This window comes from Triticum aestivum, chromosome 7A (genome assembly GCF_018294505.1).
Source record: "Triticum aestivum cultivar Chinese Spring chromosome 7A, IWGSC CS RefSeq v2.1, whole genome shotgun sequence".
In the NCBI taxonomy this organism is placed as follows: domain Eukaryota; kingdom Viridiplantae; phylum Streptophyta; class Magnoliopsida; order Poales; family Poaceae; genus Triticum; species Triticum aestivum.
In genome coordinates this window covers 495,674,808-495,695,800 of record NC_057812.1, presented here as the reverse complement: position 1 = coordinate 495,695,800, position 20,993 = coordinate 495,674,808, and the positions used below count along the sequence as shown (strand labels likewise).

General features: G+C 46.6%; 1 protein-coding gene across 2 annotated transcripts; it reads right to left on the bottom strand.

Annotated features, from left to right (window-relative positions):
- Nucleotides 1-567: 567 nt before the first annotated feature.
- Nucleotides 568-2,815, bottom strand: LOC123147775 (peptide methionine sulfoxide reductase MsrB). 2 transcript variants are annotated; one of them, XR_006473427.1, is made up of 3 exons: nt 2,482-2,815; nt 866-1,063; nt 568-753 (listed from the first exon to the last, which is right to left on the bottom strand). XR_006473427.1 is itself a non-coding variant. In XM_044567085.1 (2 exons), the coding sequence occupies exons 1-2, from the start codon at nt 1,465-1,467 to the stop codon at nt 726-728; spliced, it is 630 nt and encodes a 209-aa protein (XP_044423020.1). In that variant the 5' UTR covers nt 1,468-2,449; the 3' UTR covers nt 568-725. The 2 variants fall into 2 exon arrangements, 1 of the variants encoding a protein (XP_044423020.1); XM_044567085.1 differs by lacking the exon at nt 2,482-2,815 and having other exon boundaries at nt 866-2,449.
- Between the last annotated feature and the right edge of the window lie 18,178 nt (nt 2,816-20,993).

Sequence of the window (20,993 nt, the reverse complement as noted above, 5' to 3'; positions counted from 1 at the left end):
GGCTTGTAACAGGGGACAATGTTCTACAGTATGATCAGGATTGCTGTACCTGTACCTATCATTAGGATGAGTTACAGACTCCTGCGTGAGTGCTACTTTTGCAGAATCATGGGCTTGCTTCAACGTCTTGATTTCTGAATATGTGATAGACCTGCAGTCATGGCACAAAAATCTGCAATATGGCTTCTAATTTGGTTTATTCTGGGCAATCTCTCTGCTGCCGCTTTCGCAAGCGTAAGATTATCTGAATCCTAATGAGATCGGAATGTATGGTTCATTAATCATTATGTTTGTAACTTTTGATGCATTATGATGAGCATGGCTCGCCAGCTCAACGCCCATCTCCTGGTACACGCGACGCGACCCAACCCCACGTGAGATACTACTCCTTCGTACGTCAGGTATGCTGATTAATTCCATCTATCCTACCGCCTCAGATGCAGCCCAATTTCGTGTCTGATATCATGATGTTTAAAGCGTTGCAAGCAGTGACCAACTGCCCCACAGTTACAGGAACCCCTGACACTCGAAAGGGCCAGCGACACTGCTCATGGAGGAACAGGCAGATGCTTCAGACAAATGGCTTTACAAACCTGAAAATTATCAATTTACATGTGCACAACGGGTCTGCACAGACTAGGCTACTACACTGGAAATAGTTCATACCACAACCAAAGCTCACATGGAACACGCTAGTGCTTGCATCTTGATTCTTCTTCCAGGAACTACTGGGGCTTAAACTTCAGAGACGCACTGCAGGGCAGAGAGGATGAATGAGTGAAAAGAAGAGACCTCATCCATGCAACCTGCCAACAAGGGCAAAATGTTGCGAAGATGGTCGAAGGAAGGTTTCAAGCATACATACCTGTTGATGCAGTATCTCTTCCCCGTCGGCGGTGGCCCGTCGTCAAAACCGTGGCCCAGATGAGCGTCGCAGACGGCGCACAGGGACTCGGTCCGGGGCATGAAGAAGATCGACATATCAAGCTTGCTTTTCACATTGTCGCCAACCGGCTGGTAATATGACGGCCATCCAGTGCCACTATCAAACTTGGTAGATGACCTAAAACACAGGCAAGCATCAGGGCAGAACAATGAGCGCAATAGCAGATAGTGTTTCAAGTGCAAAGGTGGATATCTTCCGCTTTTTAAATGGTCCTTCCTGGAGGCTTTGGTGTGGTTCTCCATTCGGCGCCGTGGTCCTTCCTGGAGGCTTTGGTGTGGTTCTCCCCTCCCACTTCTCCCTCGAGCACAGGTGAAGACCTGCCCTCCCCTTGCATGGTCGATGGCGGCATCCGGTGCCGTGATCCTTCTTGAAGGCGTCTTCCGGGGATTGCTCGTGTGGGGTGGAGCTGCTGGTGGCGTGGTGACGGTGTGAGGTAGCCTGTTCTTATCAGTGGCGGCTGCCGTGGTCTCGGTCCAATCCCTGACCACTGCTTTGGCTATGCCCCTTTTGGCCTTCTCCATGGATCTTCGCCTTCGTCCGATGACTTGCGGTTGTGAGCCGTTTCGCTTAGCACTAATGTACTTGCCGTGGTGGAGCGGTACTTCATCTCACTCATTGATGGCGGCGAGGATCGGCGGCATGGCGCTGTGGAGGTTCGCCGCCCGATGCGCGGAGATGGACTCGCGCAGGAGGAGGTTGCTGTCTGGCGTCATGGTGACGCCGATGGCTGAGTGGCCAGATAAGGTAGAAACCTCGATATGATCTGAAGATGGACCTGCGGAAGATGGTGGCGACGACACACGAGTGCGTCTGACCGGATTGTGCCCCAGACCCAGTATGTGGCTCGGCTGGGGATTCCGAATATGTTTCGGTTTCCGGCTTTTGATGTTAGGCTTAGGTGAGTGGTTCGGGTAGTGGCCTAGCTAGCACCCCTTCATCATTTTGGGTAGGAGTAGTGGCATGTGTTGCCAAGATGGTGGATTCAGACTTATTGTTGTAATACTTTGTAAGGTCCTCGAGAATAATCAATAATATGGCCGTATGCATCTCCCGGATGCAGAGGCCGGGGGTCATCCCTCTTTTCTAAAAAAAAAAAATCTAGATACATCCATACGTGCGACAAGTAATTCGGAACGGAGGGAGTAATTCAGTGATTGACAGTTTGTCCACAAGAAATCTCCTTGAGCCATCAGTGCATCGCCTGAATCCTAAACATCGGCGAGTGAAGGTCATGATAGTTTGTCACTATGAACATCATGTTCTGTTTTGTCATCCATAAAGCGGCATCATTGCCATAACAGAGGTCTACCTGGGCCAAAATCAAAGCAAATAGGGACATAACTACTCACGCCTCACAGCACAGGTCCCCCGAGCCTGTTTCATCTGACATGATCAATTCAGGCGCGAAGCTGCACCACCAAACCCAGAGCAAACTCCACCTTCAATTTCTCTCAGTCGCACCGCGAGTAGGCCATGATTTTTTTTGTGAGAGTAAAAGCACGAGCCGTAGGAAAACGGAAATAAACGGCGTGCACCTGGGGCCTGTCCGGACGGCGAAGGCGACGACGGCGCGGCGCCCATGGCGCGAACGGCGGTCCGCCTGTAGCCGCCGCCGCGGGTCGTGCCGGGTCGGGGTCGCGCGGAGGGGAGGAGGGGCGGGAGGTAGGAAGGCAGGCGCGCTCGGGACGAGACCAAGGCAGCAGCGGCGTGACACCGGACGGCCATCGATGAGGTCGAGCGACTAGTATTCCTTTCGCGGGACGGACGCACGGACGCTGGGAAGCGGTGCGGTGCGGTGCCCAAAAGGTTTTGGTTTGTTTTGGTTTCGTGGCTGCCGTTGCCGAGACGTGGAGGAGCGCCGACCGGCACACGCGCGCGAATGGTTGTTTCGCCACGCCGTGTGCTCATCGGTGAGCGGTGGTGGTTTTTTCTTTCCAACAGAGGGGTGGTGGGATCAGATGCTTAGGCTGGTTATAATGGGGAGTAACTTAGACTAGTGTCATGCATATGATACTAGTCTAAGTTATTACCTTCATAATGCAAAGTAACATAATAACAGTATCATAGATGTTTTCATTTATTAACTCGTAGACTCATCTTATTTTAAAAAGCACTATATATTACAGTAACATTACCATCTCTCATTAATTATTTGTCACATAAGCAGAATTTTCTCGAAGTGCGCTATGTTACTAGCTAATTTACTCCCACTATGACTAGTCTTAGAGCATCTACAGCCGCGCCCTCAACAGGTCCATCCTAGACATTTTTGCCGCGTCGGCGTCCAAAAATCGGCCCAGTCGCGTTCCAGAAACCCGCTTTTCGCCGGTTTGGGCCAAAACTGACGCTGGTGGGTCCAGGCCGAACCGGGGTGAACGATTTTGGCGCGAAGGAGCCGCCGGCCAGCCGCGCCAGCGAGACGACGCCTCGTCTTTCCCCAGAACGCCTCGGTTTCCCGCGGGGAATCAATGGCAAGGCTGCCGCCGGTCAACCTTCCAATGATTCCTCACGGGCCGGCGCGTCACGGCGCCACCGAGTTTCACTTGTCATAAGCCACTGCCAAACCCTAGCAATTCGGTTCTACCGATAGGGATCTCGGTCTCATCGAGATGGGATTGCAAACTCTCTGTTTCCCCTTCGTAACTTTTCGGTCTCACCGAAAGAGCGAATCGGTCCCACCGAGATTGCAATGTAAACTCTTTGTTTCCCTTTTGTAACTTTTCGGTCTCACCGAAAGAGCAAATCGGTCCCACCGAGTTTGCCTGACCAACTCTCTGGTTAGCTTATTACCAAACTCGGTCTCACCGAGTTTGTGTAATCGGTCTCACCGAGATTACGTTATGCCCAAACCCTAACCATATCGGTCCTACCGAGTTGCATGTCAGTCCCACCGAAAATCTCTAACGGTCACTAGGTTTACCTTTTTGGTCCGACCGAGTTTGTTGATTCGGTCCCACCGAGATTGGAAAACTGTGTGTAATGGTTAGATTTTGTGTGGAGGCTATATATACCCCTCCACCTCCTCTTCATTCGTGGAGAGAGCCATCAGAACACATACACAATTCCAACTCATATGTTCTGAGAGAGAACCACCTACTCATGTGTTGAGACCAAGATATTCCATTCCTACCATATGAATCTTGATCTCTAGCCTTCCCCAAGTTGCTTTCCACTCAAATCTTCTTTCCACAAAATCCAAATCCTATCAGAGAGAGTTGAGTGTTGGGGAGACTATCATTTGAAGCACAAGAGCAAGGAGTTCATTACCTACACACCATTTGTTACTTCTTGGAGAGTGGTGTCTCCTAGATTGGCTAGGTGTTACTTGGGAGCCTCCGACAAGATTGTGGAGTTGAACCAAGGAGTTTGTAAGGGCAAGGAGATCGCCTACTTCGTGAAGATCTACCGCTAGTGAGGCAAGTCCTTTGTGGGCGATGGCCATGGTGGGATGGACAAGGTTGCTTCTTTGTGGACCCTTCGTGGGTGGTTGCTTCTTTGTGGACCCTTCATGGGTGGAGCCCTCCGTGGACTCGCGCAACCATTACCCTTCGTGGGTGGAGCCCTCCGTGGACTCGCGCAACCGTTACCCTTCGTGGGTTGAAGTCTCCATCAACGTGGATGTAGGATAGCACCACCTATCCGAACCACGGGAAAAACATCCGTGTCTCCAATGGTGTTTGAATTCTCCAAACCCTTCCCTTTACATTCTTGCAAGTTGCATGCTTTACTTTCCGCTGCCAATATACTCTTTTCATGCTTGCTTGAATTGTGTGATGATTGCTTGACTTGTCCTACAATAGCTAAAATCTGCCAAGAACTAAAATTGGGAAAAAGGTTAAGTTTTTATTTGGTCAAGTAGTCTAATCACCCCCCTCCCTCTAGACATACTTTCGATCCTACAAGTGGTATCAGAGCTTTGGTCTCCATTTGCTTTGATCTCCATAGCTTTTGGTGGTCATAGCCTTGGTTTCACAACCTAGGAGAGTATGGCGTCTAGCGAGGGAAATTATCACCGTAGAGGTCCTTACTTTGATGGTACTAATTTTGCTAGTTGGAAGCATAAAATGAAAATGCATATTCTTGCACATAACCCCGCCGTTTGGGCTATTGTGTGTGTTGGTTTGCAAGGTGACTTCTTTGATGGGAAAGAACCAAACCGTGAAGCTACCGCGGATGAGTTGAAGATGTTGCAATACAATGCTCAAGCTTGTGATATTCTCTTCAACGGATTGTGCCCCGAAGAACTCAACAAAATCAGCCGTCTTGAGAATGCAAAGGAAATTTGGGACACTTTGATTGATATGCACGAAGGTACCGACTCCGTCAAAGAATCCAAGTTGGATGTGCTTCAAAGTCAACTTGACAAGTTCAAAATGAAGGATGGTGAAGGTGCCGCTGAAATGTACTCTAGGCTTGCTCTCATCACAAATGAGATTGCCGGCTTAGGAAGTGAAGAGATGACTGATAGATTCATCATCAAGAAGATTCTAAGAGCCTTGGATGGAAAATATGATACCGTGTGCACATTGATCCAAATGATGCCCAATTACAAAGATCTCAAGCCAACGGAGGTGATTGGAAGAATTGTTGCTCATGAGATGTCACTTAAGGATAAAGAGGAACTTCACAACAAATCAAGTGGTGCCTACAAAGCCTCATGTGAAGCCCCTACATCATCAAGTGAGAAACAAAACTTCAATGAAGAATTGAGCTTAATGGTGAAGAACTTCAACAAGTTCTACAAGAGTAGAAGCAAAGATAGAAGCTTCAAGTCAAGGTCCTAGAATGACAAAAGATCTTCTAGTCGAGAGCGAAACTGCTACAGTTGTGGAAGACCCGGACGCTATTCCAATGAGTGTACGGCTCCCTACAAGAGAAGAGAAGATTCTCCAAAAAGAAGAAGCAAAGAATCACCACCAAGAGAGAGAAGGAGTAGAGATGATCGTTATGAATGAAGATACTCACGGAGAAGCAAGGATTCAGAAAGGAAGGAAAAATCATCAAGGAGCTACACAAAATGAAGACATCAAGCTCATGTTGGTGAATGGGTATCCGGCTCCGACTCCGACAGCCACTCCGAGAGAAGTTATCACTCCGACTCTGAAGATACTCAAGATGAAGGTGTTGCCGGTCTAGCACTTGTGTCAACCAACTCCTACGACATATTTGACTCACCAAATGAAGGAATTGGAAGATGCTTCATGGCCAAAGATCCTAAGGTAACACACCCCGAGTATGTTGATTTCAATAGTGATGAAGATGACTTGTTAGGTGATGATTTGCTTGTTGACAACTCTAGTGATGAATACTATGATGAAACATCAATTAATCAAGCTAATCAAGATAAAACGAATGACAATGATAAGGAGAAGATTGAGGCTCTAACTAAAGAACTAAACACTCTTAAGTTAGCTCATGAAACTATCTTCGAAGATCATCGAGAACTTTTAAGAGCTCATGAGAAATTACGCTTTGAAAAGCTCAATCTTGAGCAAGAGCATGAGTTCTTAAAAGCAATCAATGATGATCTCCGCAAGAAAAGTTCTTCTTACATTGCCAAGCGTTTACTCTTATCCACTTACATGCCTCAAGTCAAGTCTAGTAACAAGAACAAGAAAGATTCTTCCTCTAGCAGTAACAATGATCATGCTAAATCCAACATTGTTGCTTCTAGTAGTTCTCTTGATTCCACTAATGATTCTCTTAGCCAAGTTACACTTGAGCAAGAAAATAGCTTATTGAAGGGAATTATAGAGAAAGGAGTGTACAAAAGCCTTGCCGGGAGTAAGCAATTCGAGGAAATTGTGCGCAAGCAAGGAATGCACCGGAAGAATCAAGGTGTTGGTTTTGAACGAAAGTTCAATGCCAATGGAGTTGAGTGGGAAGAAGATCAATACCCCAAGACAAAGTTTGTTCCTCAACAAGAGAAGTATGATACTTCTTTCAAGGGGACACAAGCTCAAGATGATCTTCCACCACAAGACTACAAGCAAAAAGGCAAGGACAAGCTTCAAGAGGAAATTGATGCATTTGAAGAAGCTCCTAAGACCTTATTCAAGTGGATTCCCAAGACTACTTCAAGTTCCACTTCATCAAGTACGACTACAACTCCAAGGATTCCCATCAAGATGGTGTGGATCCAAAAGAAGAAGAACTAGAGAGTTCTTGAGGGTGACTCCGCCAACATACTTCACTCTTATCATTTTGGCAAGAACAAGTGCAATCAACTTCCACATCTTGCACTAGTTCAAGGAGTCACAAACCCTCTTGTTGGTAAGACAAGGGACAAGGTAACCTAAAAGTTTTCATGGACATCATCTTGTGTGTGCATCACTCTATGTCTATGGATATCCTTGTTTGTTCCTTGTGGGACTAACCCATGTAGGTATTGAAAGTGCAATTCACTCAAATGGATAGCTCCAAGTGATCTACATCAACATTGAGCATCCACATCTTCAACATCTACATGAAGTCATCATCGATAAAACCCGAGGTTAGTTCATCCCTCTAAGGGGGGATATCACATCTAGGGGGAGCTTTACTCTAAGACTTGAACTAAAGCAACTCTAAAGATGTGAACACAACAATGCTTTATGTAAAAGTGGTAACCCCACTTGAGCTTAAACGATGAGTATGACCTATGATCAAGTGTTCTCACTTGACTCCTAAGTCAATATACTCATATATAGATGACCTTGTCATCACAAATTGCTTGATAGATGCTAGAATTGGTTGTGCATGCCTTGTCACATATTTCATTTGCCATCTTATTGTGTGAGCATGCTTGTTGCATATTTTACTCATTCGAGGACATCCACTTGTTGTTTTGATTGTTTGGTTTTATTTCCTTTTGCCAAGTGGATGGACAAGAATGCCTAAGAACCTCCTCTAGCTATCTATGCTTTTCTCGTCTCAAACTCTATTCATGCTGCATCACAAAATTTGATCAAGTCAGATTCGAACCACTCTGTGTGAGGAGCGCTCGGAGTCCCCGATTCATCATAGACTTAAACTTCCAAAACCTCTTTATGATTCTCGGTCTGACCGATACCCTACTTTCGGTCCTACCGAGATCATTAAGTTGATCTAGGTTTTCGATCTCGGTGCAACCGATTTGAACCATTCGGTCACACCGAGTTGCAACAACTATATACAGTTTTGCATCTCGGTGCCACCGAGTTGTTCCACTCGGTCACACCGACAGGGTCGGGCTATATATAGTCACGGGCAAAAATTTGGAAATTTCTCCGAACCCCTTCGCCCACGCGATAGCCTGCTCTGCCAACTTGGTCTCCGGATCGTCTCCTTGCCGCCAGCCACCTCCAGTCACTGGTCTCCGTCGCCGTCAATGGAAATTCAACCCCGCCGTTGCCGCCGTAGCGAGTCTCCGCCGAACTAGGGTATGGACTCGATCTTTGTGCTATTCCCCAATCCGATTCTTAGCACATTGTGATCATCATGATTCTTGCCACGTTTGTTAAACTTCTATCCAGTCAATGAACTTGTAGATTAGGTTTAATTCGGAAATTTTAGGGTTAGGTTTCTGCCGAAACCATCTCAGACCCACCGAGTTGAAAAACTCGGTCCCACCGATTTGGCTTATGCCCTTGCACAAGTGAGACTCAGTCTGACCGAGAATTACTTATCGGTGTGACCGATTTTGGAACTCTGTGAAACCCTAGCAGTCTCGGTGCCACCGAACTGTGACTCGGTCTGACCGAGTTCACTAGTTTAGGTGCCAAAACTGCTTCGGTATCACCGAGTTTAGAAATCGGTAGATCCGAGATGCTTTCAGTGGGAAACTAAAACTAAGTTTTTGAATTATTCTTTTGCAAAAATCTCTGCATTTTGTGATGCTTATCCACTCTATCTCATCTATAACCTATTCACAGGGTCAGCAGTCAGAGTTTGCATCATGTCAGACCAAAGTGATAGCCAGAACTTGTCAGAGCAGCAAGTGCAGACGAGTGAGGGCACTAGTCCCTCAAGTTCCTCAGATGATGGCAGCAGGGGCACCCCTAGAAATCTGCCAAAAGCCGCCACAAGACAAAGGAAGAAGACAACGTCAGAATCAGAGGATGAGGACTATGTGGCAGAAGAGGAAGCAACTTCAAAGAGAGTAGTGCTCGAGAAGGAACATGGCTCAGCTCAAGGCACAAAGCCAGGATTGAAAATCAAAAGGCCAGCAGGTAGGCAGCCTATGCCAAAGGCCAGAGCTTCAACTGAGAAGCCCACTCCCATTGAGCCAGTTGCTGCTGAAGGCAAGAAAAGGAAGGAAAGGGTCAAGAAGACCGTAGCCAGAGTGCTTGGAAAGGCTTCCATCATGGAAGAAGAGGAAGAAGAAGAGGTTGCTGCACCAGCACCTAAGGCACCCAAGCTAATGGGTGATGCTATCAAATCAAGGGCTACTGCATCTAAGCCCAAGGAAGCACCCAAGGCTGCATCAAAGGTCAAGACAGCTCCAAAGAGAAATACGAGGAGCATACCTGCAACTGAAAAGAACAAGGCCCCAGTGCCTGAAGCTGCTGAAGAAGATGATGAAGAGCATGTTCTAAGAAAGCTCAAGCCCAAGATCCCAGACCACAATGATGCTCATCCTGTGGCTGAGGACATGAAGCTCAGGAGAGACTCAGGGCTCAGGAAGTGGAGAGAAGCAGATCCGTATGCTTCAAGGAGGAGGACTGCTGTTGACTACAGGTTCCACACTAAGGAACAACAGGACTTCTATGAGACAATTTTGTTGGACAAGAAGCCAATTGTATGTGATATGAGATGGGTCGACTGGGAATACATCAAGGACAATGAAGAGCACTATCCTGGAGTGCAAGACAGCTTCAATGCTTGTGGAGTAGCAGACTTTGTTGGGCAGAAGCTCACAAAGTGGAACGAGGAACCTATTATGTAATTCTACTCCACGGCACACTTCTATCCAGATGGTAGGATAACTTGGATGTCTGAAGGTACGAGGTACCAATCTATAGTTGCTGAATGGGCTCAGCTGATCAATGCCCCAGAAGAGCAGGAAGATGACTTGGATGTATATGCCAAGAAGAAGATGGACCACAACTCTATGTCCAACATGTACAAGGAAATTCCAAATGAAGCACTTAATACGTTCAAGTTTGGCTCAGTACACTATCTTCTGTCAGGGCTGCCAACCATCAACTGGATCCTTAGGCACACCTTGTTGCCCAAGTCAGGTGATCACAAGATGATCAGAGGCCATGCGATCAATTTGCTTCATATATTTGATGTGCCACAGAAGTTCAAAGTGATGAGCCTCATGGTAGAGACCATTAAGAGGACAACAGCTGATCAGAAGAGGAGCTGTGGATATGCCCCACAAATTCAGGAGTTAATCAACTCCAAGATGGGCACAAGCATATACTTATTGGACAAGGAACACCTGCCCATCCGTCCAGATTTTGAAGATAATCAAGTTGTCATGAATGAGAATGAGCCATCATCTGCCCAAGCACAAGCCAAGAAGGAGAAGGCGAGGAAGGAGAAAGCTGCCAAGATGCCTACTCAAGAGGAGGCATCTGAATATTTCCTGAAAACCAAACAAGAGCATCTTGGTTACTTGATTGCATCCACCCTGCGGATTGAGCAAGGACTAGCCACCCTAACTCAGAACCAGGCAAGCTTAGAGAGGATCATGGAACAAAAGTTCTATGACTTGGATGTCAAAGTGACAGAGATTCAGACTGCAGTGGAGCAGCTCCAGGATGACATGCAGGAGAGGAGAGGCAAGACTACAACTGATGCCTTTGCCAGAGTGCCACGAGGTCCGAGGTCATCTGCAGTGCCAGTTGCTGACCCTAGAGCCACCACGTCTGCACCAGCTATAGCCTCAGTTCCACTAGCTCCAGCGTCCACTTCAGCCTCGACTCCGACCACGTCTACAGAAGGCTTCGTCCTTGGAGTGCTCCGGACTCCACCACCACCTGAAGATCAAGCCTGAGTGTCGACTTCGCACTATGCATTTTCTAGGAACTTTTTGGTAACTTGTTGCCAAAGGGGGAGAAAATGTATAGATCATAGGCTTTGAGAGAGAGTGTTGGTTTTATTCTCTCTTGTTTTATTTGGTGGTTTTTCAAACTTTGTTTGCTTTTGTGTGAGATACTATGTCATTGCTCGTGAGACATTGATGATCATGTGTTTGATCATAAGCTACACTTAATGTTTGCTTAATATTATCATCTTATCTATCTTATGTGATCATTCACTATTCTTGGTGATGAGTGCATGTATTTCATTCTTATCATTTTAAGCGCTCCACCAAGATGTATGTGACATGGAAGAGTAACCCATGACTCTAACTCTTTGTGCATTTGCAGTCCAAAGCAAATTTTAAATATGCACAAATTTAGGGGGAGCTCTTACTTGTCACATACTTCTCAAAGCGACGATATATTTCATGCTTATTATCATTTGTTGAAGCTTTGATCTATATGTTGTCATCAATTACCAAAAAGGGGGAGATTGAAAGTGCAACTATCCCTAGGTGGTTTTGGTAATTCATAACAACATATAGCTCATTGAGCTAATGCTATTCCAAGATGACTATTTCAGGAAAGCTCAATGATTGGCATGGCATGGATGTGAAAGTGGAACCCTCAAAATGCTAAGGACAAAGGATTGGCTCGAGCTCAAAAGCTCAAGACTCTTCATTTTATATTTTAGTGATCCAAGATCACATTGAGTCTTTAGGAAAAGCCAATACTATCAAGGAGGGATGAGGTGTTGCTTAATGAGCCTCTTGCTTCATGTGCTTAGTGATATGCTCCAAAACCCTCAACTACTTTCCCATATCCACATATGACCTAAACCCTAAGCCAAACTCGGTCCTACCGATTCTTTCTATCCGGCGCCATCGAGTTTCACTTGTCATAAGCCACTGCCAAACCCTAGCAATTCGGTTCTACCGATAGGGATCTCGGTCTCATCGAGATGGGATTGCAAACTCTCTGTTTCCCCTTTGTAACTTTTTGGTCTCACCGAAAGAGCGAATCGGTCCCACCGAGATTTCAATGTAAACTCTTTGTTTCCCTTTTGTAACTTTTCGGTCTCACCGAAAGAGCAAATCGGTCCCACCGAGTTTGCCTGACCAACTCTCTGATTAGCTTATTACCAAACTCAGTCTCACCGAGTTTGTGTAATCGGTCTCACCGAGATTACGTTATGCCCAAACCCTAACCATATCAGTCCTACCGAGTTGCATGTCAGTCCCACCGAAAATCTCTAACGGTCACTAGGTTTACCTTTTCGGTCCGACCGAGTTTGTTGATTCGGTCCCACCGAGATTGGAAAACTGTGTGTAATGGTTGGATTTTGTGTGGAGGCTATATATACCCCTCCACCTCCTCTTCATTCGTGGAGAGAGCCATCAGAACACATACACAACTCCAACTCATATGTTCTGAGAGAGAACCACCTACTCATGTGTTGAGACCAAGATATTCCATTCCTACCATATGAATCTTGATCTCTAGCCTTCCCCAAGTTGCTTTCCACTCAAATCTTATTTCCACAAAATCCAAATCCTATCAGAGAGAGTTGAGTGTTGGGGAGACTATCATTTGAAGCACAAGAGCAAGGAGTTCATTACCTACACACCATTTGTTACTTCTTGGAGAGTGGTGTCTCCTAGATTGGCTAGGTGTTACTTGGGAGCCTCCGACAAGATTGTGGAGTTGAACCAAGGAGTTTGTAAGGGCAAGGAGATCGCCTACTTTGTGAAGATCTACCGCTAGTGAGGCAAGTCCTTCGTGGGCGATGGCCATGGTGGGATAGACAAGGTTGCTTCCGTGGACCCTTCGTGGGTGGTTGCTTCTTTGTGGACCCTTCGTGGGTGGAGCCCTCCGTGGACTCGCGCAACCATTACCCTTCGTGGGTGGAGCCCTCCGTGGACTCGCGCAACCGTTACCCTTCGTGGGTTGAAGTCTCCATCAACGTGGATGTAGGATAGCACCACCTATCCGAACCACGGGAAAAACATCCGTGTCTCCAATTGCGTTTGAATTCTCCAAACCCTTCCCTTTACATTCTTGCAAGTTGCATGCTTTACTTTCCGCTGCCAATATACTCTTTGCATGCTTGCTTGAATTGTGTGATGATTGCTTGACTTATCCTACAATAGCTAAAATCTGCCAAGAACTAAAATTGGGAAAATGTTAAGTTTTTATTTGGTCAAGTAGTCTAATCACCCCCCCTCTAGACATACTTTCGATCCTACAATTTGGGGTTGTCTTTCTTTATTTTGGTTCCGTAGTTGGACATTGATTGTATTCTGGATGATGTATGATATATTTATGTATTGTGTGAAGTGGCGATTGTAAGCTGACTCTTTATCCCTTTCTTATTCAGTGCATGGGATGTGTAAAGATTACCCCTCTTGCGACGTGCCTACCATGCGGTTATGCCTCTAAGTCGTGCCCCGACACGTGGTAGATATAGCCGCATCGTGAGTGTTACAAGTTGGTAATCAGAGCCTTCCCCGACTTTGGAGCCCCCTGCTTGATCGATTCGCTGACGTTGTTGAGTCTAGAGCAAAATGTTTTGAGTCTTAGGATTATATATATCGGAGAGTAGGATTCTTTTTACTCCTGAGTCGCTCTGGTGAGGCCTCCTGACGTAGAGTTTTGACTCTTCTCTCCTCAAATTTCACTAATTTTTTTAGGATCACGCGGGTATCTTGGAATCATTTCGATGGTTTTGTGACGAGAACATTGTTCTTGGTACCTCCTGATATTTAGGGGTTGTGGCAGTGTCCCCGGGAGTTGAGCTCCGAGGTGTTGTCGTCACAATTTTATCATTACAATTTTGGAATACCTGAGTTCGCCGACATCGAAAATCTCTTTTATGCAGTTTTTGGTGAGATAACCTCGACGCCACCCAGTACTGGGCGGGAGTTCGGGAGTATTGCCATAACTTGTATATCGGATGCTTTTCAAAGGTTGAGGTAAATGATTTCCGAAGGTTTTTTGGTTATGTGTTGAAGGATGGATACAGCTGGATATAGGATTTGCTAGTTTTGGGTGAGATATTATGCTTCCCCTGTATCCCCAACACCTGATTGCATAACCAGAAAGTTTTGGGAGTTTCATAGGTGGGAATTCAAGTAGCTCTGGTATTTCTTCCCGCATATACTTGGTTTTTGATTGGGTAATCCTTACCAATTATTTGTTCATATCCGTACCTTGTTGCTTTATTCATCTACCTTTATCTTAGTGGCTTCTCAATTAATGGAAGTGTGATGATTTATTTTGGAATTCATTCGTTCATTCTTGTTCGAATGTTAAGGCTATATGTTGCAATTTCGATCCATTGATTCAGTTTGAATATATGTCTTTCAAGATGCTAACGGATGTCAACCTCTACAGGATGGCTCCTCCAATGCGTTAGAATCCGGAACCTCCGCCACCACCTCCATCTCCGGAGGCATGGCAAGCTGTCATGGCAGCCACCAACGCCAACACTCAGGTGCTTTTGCAACTCTTGCAAGAGTGCAACCAAGGGCAAGGAAACCAAGGAAATCAAGGCCAAGGCAACAATCAACCTCAGTTTGCTACCCTCAATCAGTTCCTCGCAAACCAGCCGAAGTCCTTCAGCAACTGTGTCGAGGCCACAGACGCCGACGATTGGCTCGTGGATATCTGCAAATATTTTGAGTGTACAAATGTCAGGCCTGAGGACTTTGTCAAGTTTGCTTCGTTCCAACTCAAAGACCAAGCTTCTGAGTGGTATCAACAATACAGAGATTCCAGAGGAGGTCGTGTGATTACCTGGGACGATTTCCACCAAGACTTCAAAGCTCACCACATTCCACAAAGTGTTGCTGAGAGTAAGCATGAGGAGTTCCGCAATCTCAAGCAAGGCAGCATGTGTGTGTATCAATACAATATCCTGTTTCAGAGACTCGCTCGCTTCGCTAAACAAGATGTCCCTGATGAAAAGAGCATGATTTATCAATTCAGAGGTGGCCTCAGAGAAGATCTGCAATTAGCTCTCGTGCTTTTTGAGCCGACCAAGTATGATGAATTCTACATCATGGCACTAAAGCAAGAAGCTGCTCAGCTCAAGTGTGATGCTTCTAAGAAGAGAGTCAGGGATGCAGCTCCATCTTCTTCTTCAACTCAAGTGGCAGCTAAGCAATAGAAGTTCTGGTTGCCTCCTCCTCCTCCGTTTCATCAGTCTTACCAGCAGAAGAGTAAATGTGGCAATGGGTCTTCCCACCCACCCAACCCAGGCTATCAGAACAAAGCTCAGTCTCATACTCCAAGGTCAAGTGCTCCTTATCACTGTCCGCTCTCAGAGGTTACTTGCAACAAGTGTCAGCAGAAAGGGCACTATGCAAACAAGTGCTTCAACCAAAGGCGCCTTATGCCTCCTCCTCCTATGAGATCTGCCAGCAATGCAGTGGTCAAGCATAATCCCAAGCATGCTAAGGTCAACATGATGAACACAGCTTAGGTAGAGGATTCTTCAGAAGTGATCATGGGTAACCTTCCAGTTAACTCTATTCCTGCTAAAGTCTTATTTGATACTGGTGCATCACATTCTTTTATGTCATTCCTATTTACATCGGAGCACAATATTGACACAGAGGTTTTGTCCAAAGTCATGCAAGTTGTTTCTCCGAGAAAGCTTATGACTTCTAGTTTGGTTGCTCCCAGTGTCTCTGTCCTGTTTGGAGACTATAAATTTTTGTCCTCTCCAATTGTTCTTGGTGACTCTGATATTGATCTAATTCTCGGGAAGGACTGGCTTTCTAAGCACAAGGCTCATCTTGATTGTGCTGCTAGGCAGGTTCAATTGACACACTCATCTGAGGATGTGATCATCTATGCCGCTCGTGACAAAACCATTTGGCTGTTTTCTCTCAATGAGAATGGCGAGTTGAATGCCATCTCTCAGATTCCAGTCATTTGTGAATATCAAGACATCTTTCCAGAAGAGCTTCCGAGAATGCCTCCTCACCGGTCAGTTGAATTCGTTATCGATCTTGAGCCTGGCACGGAACCTGTTTGCAAGCGCCCTTACAAGCTTGGACCATAAGAGTTGAAGGAGTTGAAGAAACAACTCGATGAACAAGAACGCATGGGTCTGATCAGACCGAGTTCATCTCCATGGGGTTGTGGTGTTATTTTTGTCAAGAATAAGGATGGAACGGAACGACTCTACGTTGACTACCGTCCATTGAACAAGAAAACAATAAAGAACAAGTACCCACTTCCCAACATCAATGAACTTTTCGAGCAACTTAAAGGTGCTAAAGTATTCTCCAAGCTTGACCTCCGTATGGGTTATCATCAGATTCGCATTCGTGAACAAGATATCCCCAAGACAGCATTCAGAATAAGCTATGGTTCTTATGAATATACTGTCATGTCTTTCGGCCTTGTCAATGCTCCTCCAACGTTCTCTCGCATGATGAACTTCATCTTCAACCCTTACACAAATGATTTTGTCTTGGTGTATCTCGATGATATTTTGGTCTTTTCCAAGAATAAGGAGGATCATGCCAAGCATTTGAGATTGGTACTCGACAAACTTAGAGAGCATCAGTTCTATGCGAAGTTTTCAAAGTGTGAGTTCTGGCTTGATGAGGTTCTCTACCTTGGGCATATCATCTCCACCAAGGGCATAGCTGTTAATCCTGAGAAGGTGTCTGCAATTGTGAATTGGGAACCGCCTCAGAATGTCAAGCAGCTCCGCAGTTTCCTTGGGCTTGCAAGCTATTGTCGAAGATTCGTTGAGAATTTCTCTAAGATCGCAAAGCCTCTTTCCAACCTCCTCCAGAAGCATGTGAAGTATGTCTGGACGCCTGAATGTGATGTGGATTTCAACACCCTCAAAGATAACTTAGTCACAGCTCCTGTCTTGACTCCTCCCGATGAATCCAAACCATTCAAAGTTTCCTGTGATGCCTCCCTGCAAGGTCTCGGTGCTGTGTTAATGCAAGAGAAGAAAGTTGTGGCTTATAACTCTCGTTAGTTGAAGCTCAACGAAAAGAACTGCTCCACTCATGACCTTGAGTTGGTGGTAGTTGTCCATGCTCTATTAACGTGGAGACATCTCTTGTTGGGAAGGAAAGTGGACATCTTCACTGATCATAAGAGCCTCAAGTACATCTTCACTCAGCCAAACCTCAACCTCGGTCATACTCGTTGGGTGGAAATGATTCAAGAATACAATCCGAGTATTGAATATACTCCAGGCAAGGCCAATGTCATTGCAGATGCTTTGAGCAGGAAGACTTACTGCAACAGCTTCATTCTCAAGCCCTTCCAACCGGACATTTGTGAAGCTTTCTGCAAACTGAACCTCCAAGTTGTTCCTCAAGGCTTTCTTGCCAACCTCCAAGTCTCTCCTACTTTGGAAGATCAAATTCATGAGGCACAACTTCTTGATGCCATGGTGAATAAGGTGAAAAATGGGATTGCCAAGAGCCAACCCAAGTACAAGTGATATCGCCTTGATGACAAAGATACTCTATTCTTCGAGGATCGAATTGTGGTTCCTAAGGGTGATCTACGTAAAGTCACTATGAACGAGGCTCACAATTCCCTTCTATCCATTCATCCTGGAAGTACAAAGATGTACCATGACCTCAAGCAGTTGTATTGGTGGACTCGAATGAAGTGAGAGATCACTCAATTCGTGAATGAATGTGATGTCTGCAGAAGAGTGAAAGCAGAACACCAACGACCAGCTAGTCTCCTCCAACCTCTTGCTATTCCAGAATGGAAGTTTGATCATATTGAGATGGACTTCGTGACTGGATTTCCCAAGTCCAAGCGTGGAAATGATGCTATCTTCGTTGTCATCGACAAGCTTACTAAAGTGGCTCATTTCCTTCCAATCAAAGAATCTATCACAGCAGCTTAGTTGGCAGAGCTATACACCTCCAGGATTGTCTCCTTGCACGGCATTCCGCAGTTGATATCTTCAGATCGTGGAAGCATCTTTACTTCTATGTTCTGGGACTCCTTTCAGAAGGCCATGGGCACCTACATTCGGTTCAGCACATCCTTCCATCCTCAAACTAGTGGCCAAGTCGAGCGAGTAAATCAAATCCTTGAAGATATTCTCAGGGCTTGTGTCATTTCCTTCGGTATGAAGTGGGAAGATTGTCTCCCATATGCCGAGTTCTCCTACAACAACAGTTTCCAAGCGAGCTCGGGCAAGGCCCCATTCGAGGTTCTCTATGGCAGAAAGTGTTGTACTCCTCTTAATTGGTCAGAGACTGGTGAACGCCAACTTCTTGGCAATGACTTAATCACAGAGGCTAAAGAAATGTGCAAAGTCATCCGTGAAAATCTCAAAGCCACGCAATCGCGCCAGAAGAGTTACTATGATGGCAAGCATCGTGACTTGGCTTTCGAGATCGGAGACCATGTCTACCTCTGCATCTCTCCAATGAAAGGCACTCGTCGCTTCGGTATCAAAGGGAAGCTTTCCCCTAGATATGTGGGTCCTTTAAAGATCATTGGTAAAAGAGGTGATCTCGCCAATCAACTTGAGCTTCCGTCCAAGTTCGCAAATGTGCACGACGTGTTTCACGTGTCACAGCTTCGCAAGTGCTTCAAGAGCCTGAGTGCACCATCTACTTCGAAGAGATTGAACTCCAAGAAGACCTGTCTTATCATGAGCATCCCGTTGCTATTCTTGAAGAAACTGAGCGCAAGACTCGCAACAAGTCTATCAAATTTCTGAAAGTGAAGTGGTCACACCATTCCGACCGAGAAGCCACCTGGGAACGCGAGGATCACCTCCGTTCCGAATATCCAGAGTTCTTTCAGTCCTAGATCTCGGGACGAGATCTTTTCCTAGTGGTGGAGAGTTGTAACACCCCGGATGTAACTTACCATAATTGTAACTCTGACTCTACCATTCCCGGCTTTAAGTTATGAGATTTCCCTTCGTGGTTGGGTTTTGTCTTCATTTTGCATTTTGCTCATGTCTTGCATATCATATCATGTCATCATGTGCATCTCATTTTGCATACGCGTTCATCTCATGCATCCGAGCATTGTCCCCGTTGTCCGTTTGGCAATCCGAGACTCCTACGTGCACCGGCATCCCCCTTTTGTCTCTTTTTGTGAGCGGGTGTTAAACATTCTCGGAATGGACCGAGATTTGCCAAGCGGCCTTGGTACACCACCGGTAGACCGCCTGTCAAATTTCGTGCCATTTGGAGTCCGTTTGATGATCCAACGGTTAACCGGGGAACTGTAAAGGCCTCGTGTGTGTTGCAGCCCAACACCCCTCCAAAACGGACCAATAACCCATCCAAACCATCTCTATGTCCTCCGCCGTCGGATCACGATCGCGTGGTCAAAAACTACACTCCATTTGGACACTCCAAACTCCCCCTACCTATAAATATGTCCTCCACGTAAAAAATTCGGGTCCAAACCCTAGATCAAATTGCCCCCGCCGCCACCGGACACGTCCGGTCCGCACCAGACGCGCCATGCCGCCGCCCGCATCCAATCAACGCCTGCCACATGTCCCTCTGCCATTGTCGGTGTCAAAACCGGCGGATCTCGGGTAGGGGGTCCCGAACTGTGCGTCTAGGCCGGATGGTAACAGGAGGCAAGGGACACGAAGTTTTACCCAGGTTTGGGCCCTCTTGATGGAGGTAAAGCCCTACGTCCTGCTTCATTAATATTGATGATATGGGTAGTACAAGAGTAGATCTACCACGAGATTGGAGAGGCTAACCCTAGAAGCTAGCCTATGGTATGATTGTTGTTTTGTACGTTGTCCTACGGACTAAAACCCTCCGGTTTATATAGACACCGGAGAGGGTTAGGTTTACACAAAGTCGGTTACAATGGTAGGAGATCCACATATCCGTATCGCCAAGCTTGCCTTCCACGCCAAGGAAAGTCCCTCCCGGACACGGGACGAAGTCTTGAATCTTGTATCTTCATAGTCCAGGAGTCCGGCTGAAGGTATAGTCCGGCCATCCGGACACCCCCTAATCCAGGACTCCCTGAGTAGCCCCTGAACCAGGCTTCAATGACGACGAGTCCGGCGCGCAGATTGTCTTCGGCATTGCAAGGCGAGTTCCTCCTCCAAGTACTTCATAGAAGATTTTGAACACAAAGATAGTGTCCGGCTCTGCAAAATAAGTTTCCACATATTACCATAGAGAGAATAATATTTACACAAATCTAATCTACTGATGTATTACGTAGTGTGACATCGCACCACGGCCAAGCCTTTATTTGAATCGTTTTATTGTCCCACCTCAACATGTCATGCGAGGCGGTTTCCTTGGCACGTCTCGTCGAAGCAGAGATCGTGTCCCCTTATTCCGGGATTCTCATCAATACGGGCATGGGTAACCAAACTGCGCCACTGATTACGGCGCTTGGAGATAAGCGAGTTTTACCAGGCTGGTGGGGACACGTAGTTGCGTCCACCGATATAAGGGGATAAGGATCCACCTTTTCACCTACGCCTTCTTCCTCCTTTGCCTATCCATTTTCGCGCACTCGAGCTCCAGCGCCCAAGTCCGCACTCCCCACCTCAACCTTCTCCAGCCATGTTCGGAGCAGGAGGCAAGTGGATGGTCTCCTCCGTCACGGAGGGACACATCAAAAAACTGAGGAAGGCCGGATACTTGTCTAACGACATCGCGTACTGGCTTCCCGATGAGGGGCAGCTCCTCCCCACCCCAAGGCCCCATGAGAGGGTAGTGATCCTTCCCCACTTCCTCCGCGGACTGGGCTTTCCTATCCACCCATTCGTCCGGGGACTCATGTTCTACTACGGCCTGGATTTCCATGATCTGGCCCCGAACTTCATCCTGAACATCTCGGCGTTTATCGTTGTGTGCAAGGCTTTCCTCCGCATCCGCCCCCATTTCGGCCTCTAGCTCAAGACTTTCAATGTCAAGCCGAAGGTGGTGCGTGGCAACCAGGCGGAGTGCGAAGGCGCCATGGTGGGAAAGATGCCCAACGTCTTATGGCTCGAGGGCTCCTTTGTGGAGACCCTGAAGGGGTGGCAATCGGGGTGGTTTTACATCACC

What these genes read in the sequence shown, in the direction of transcription:
- LOC123147775 (XM_044567085.1), bottom strand. Translation starts at nt 1,467, where the DNA reads ATGGAGAAGGCCAAAAGGGGCATAGCCAAAGCAGTGGTCAGGGATTGG. An exon ending in AAGAGATACTGCATCAACAG is followed by an intron (nt 754 to 865) that starts GTATGTATGCTT and finishes TCTGCCCTGCAG; the next exon opens with TGCGTCTCTGAAGTTTAAGC.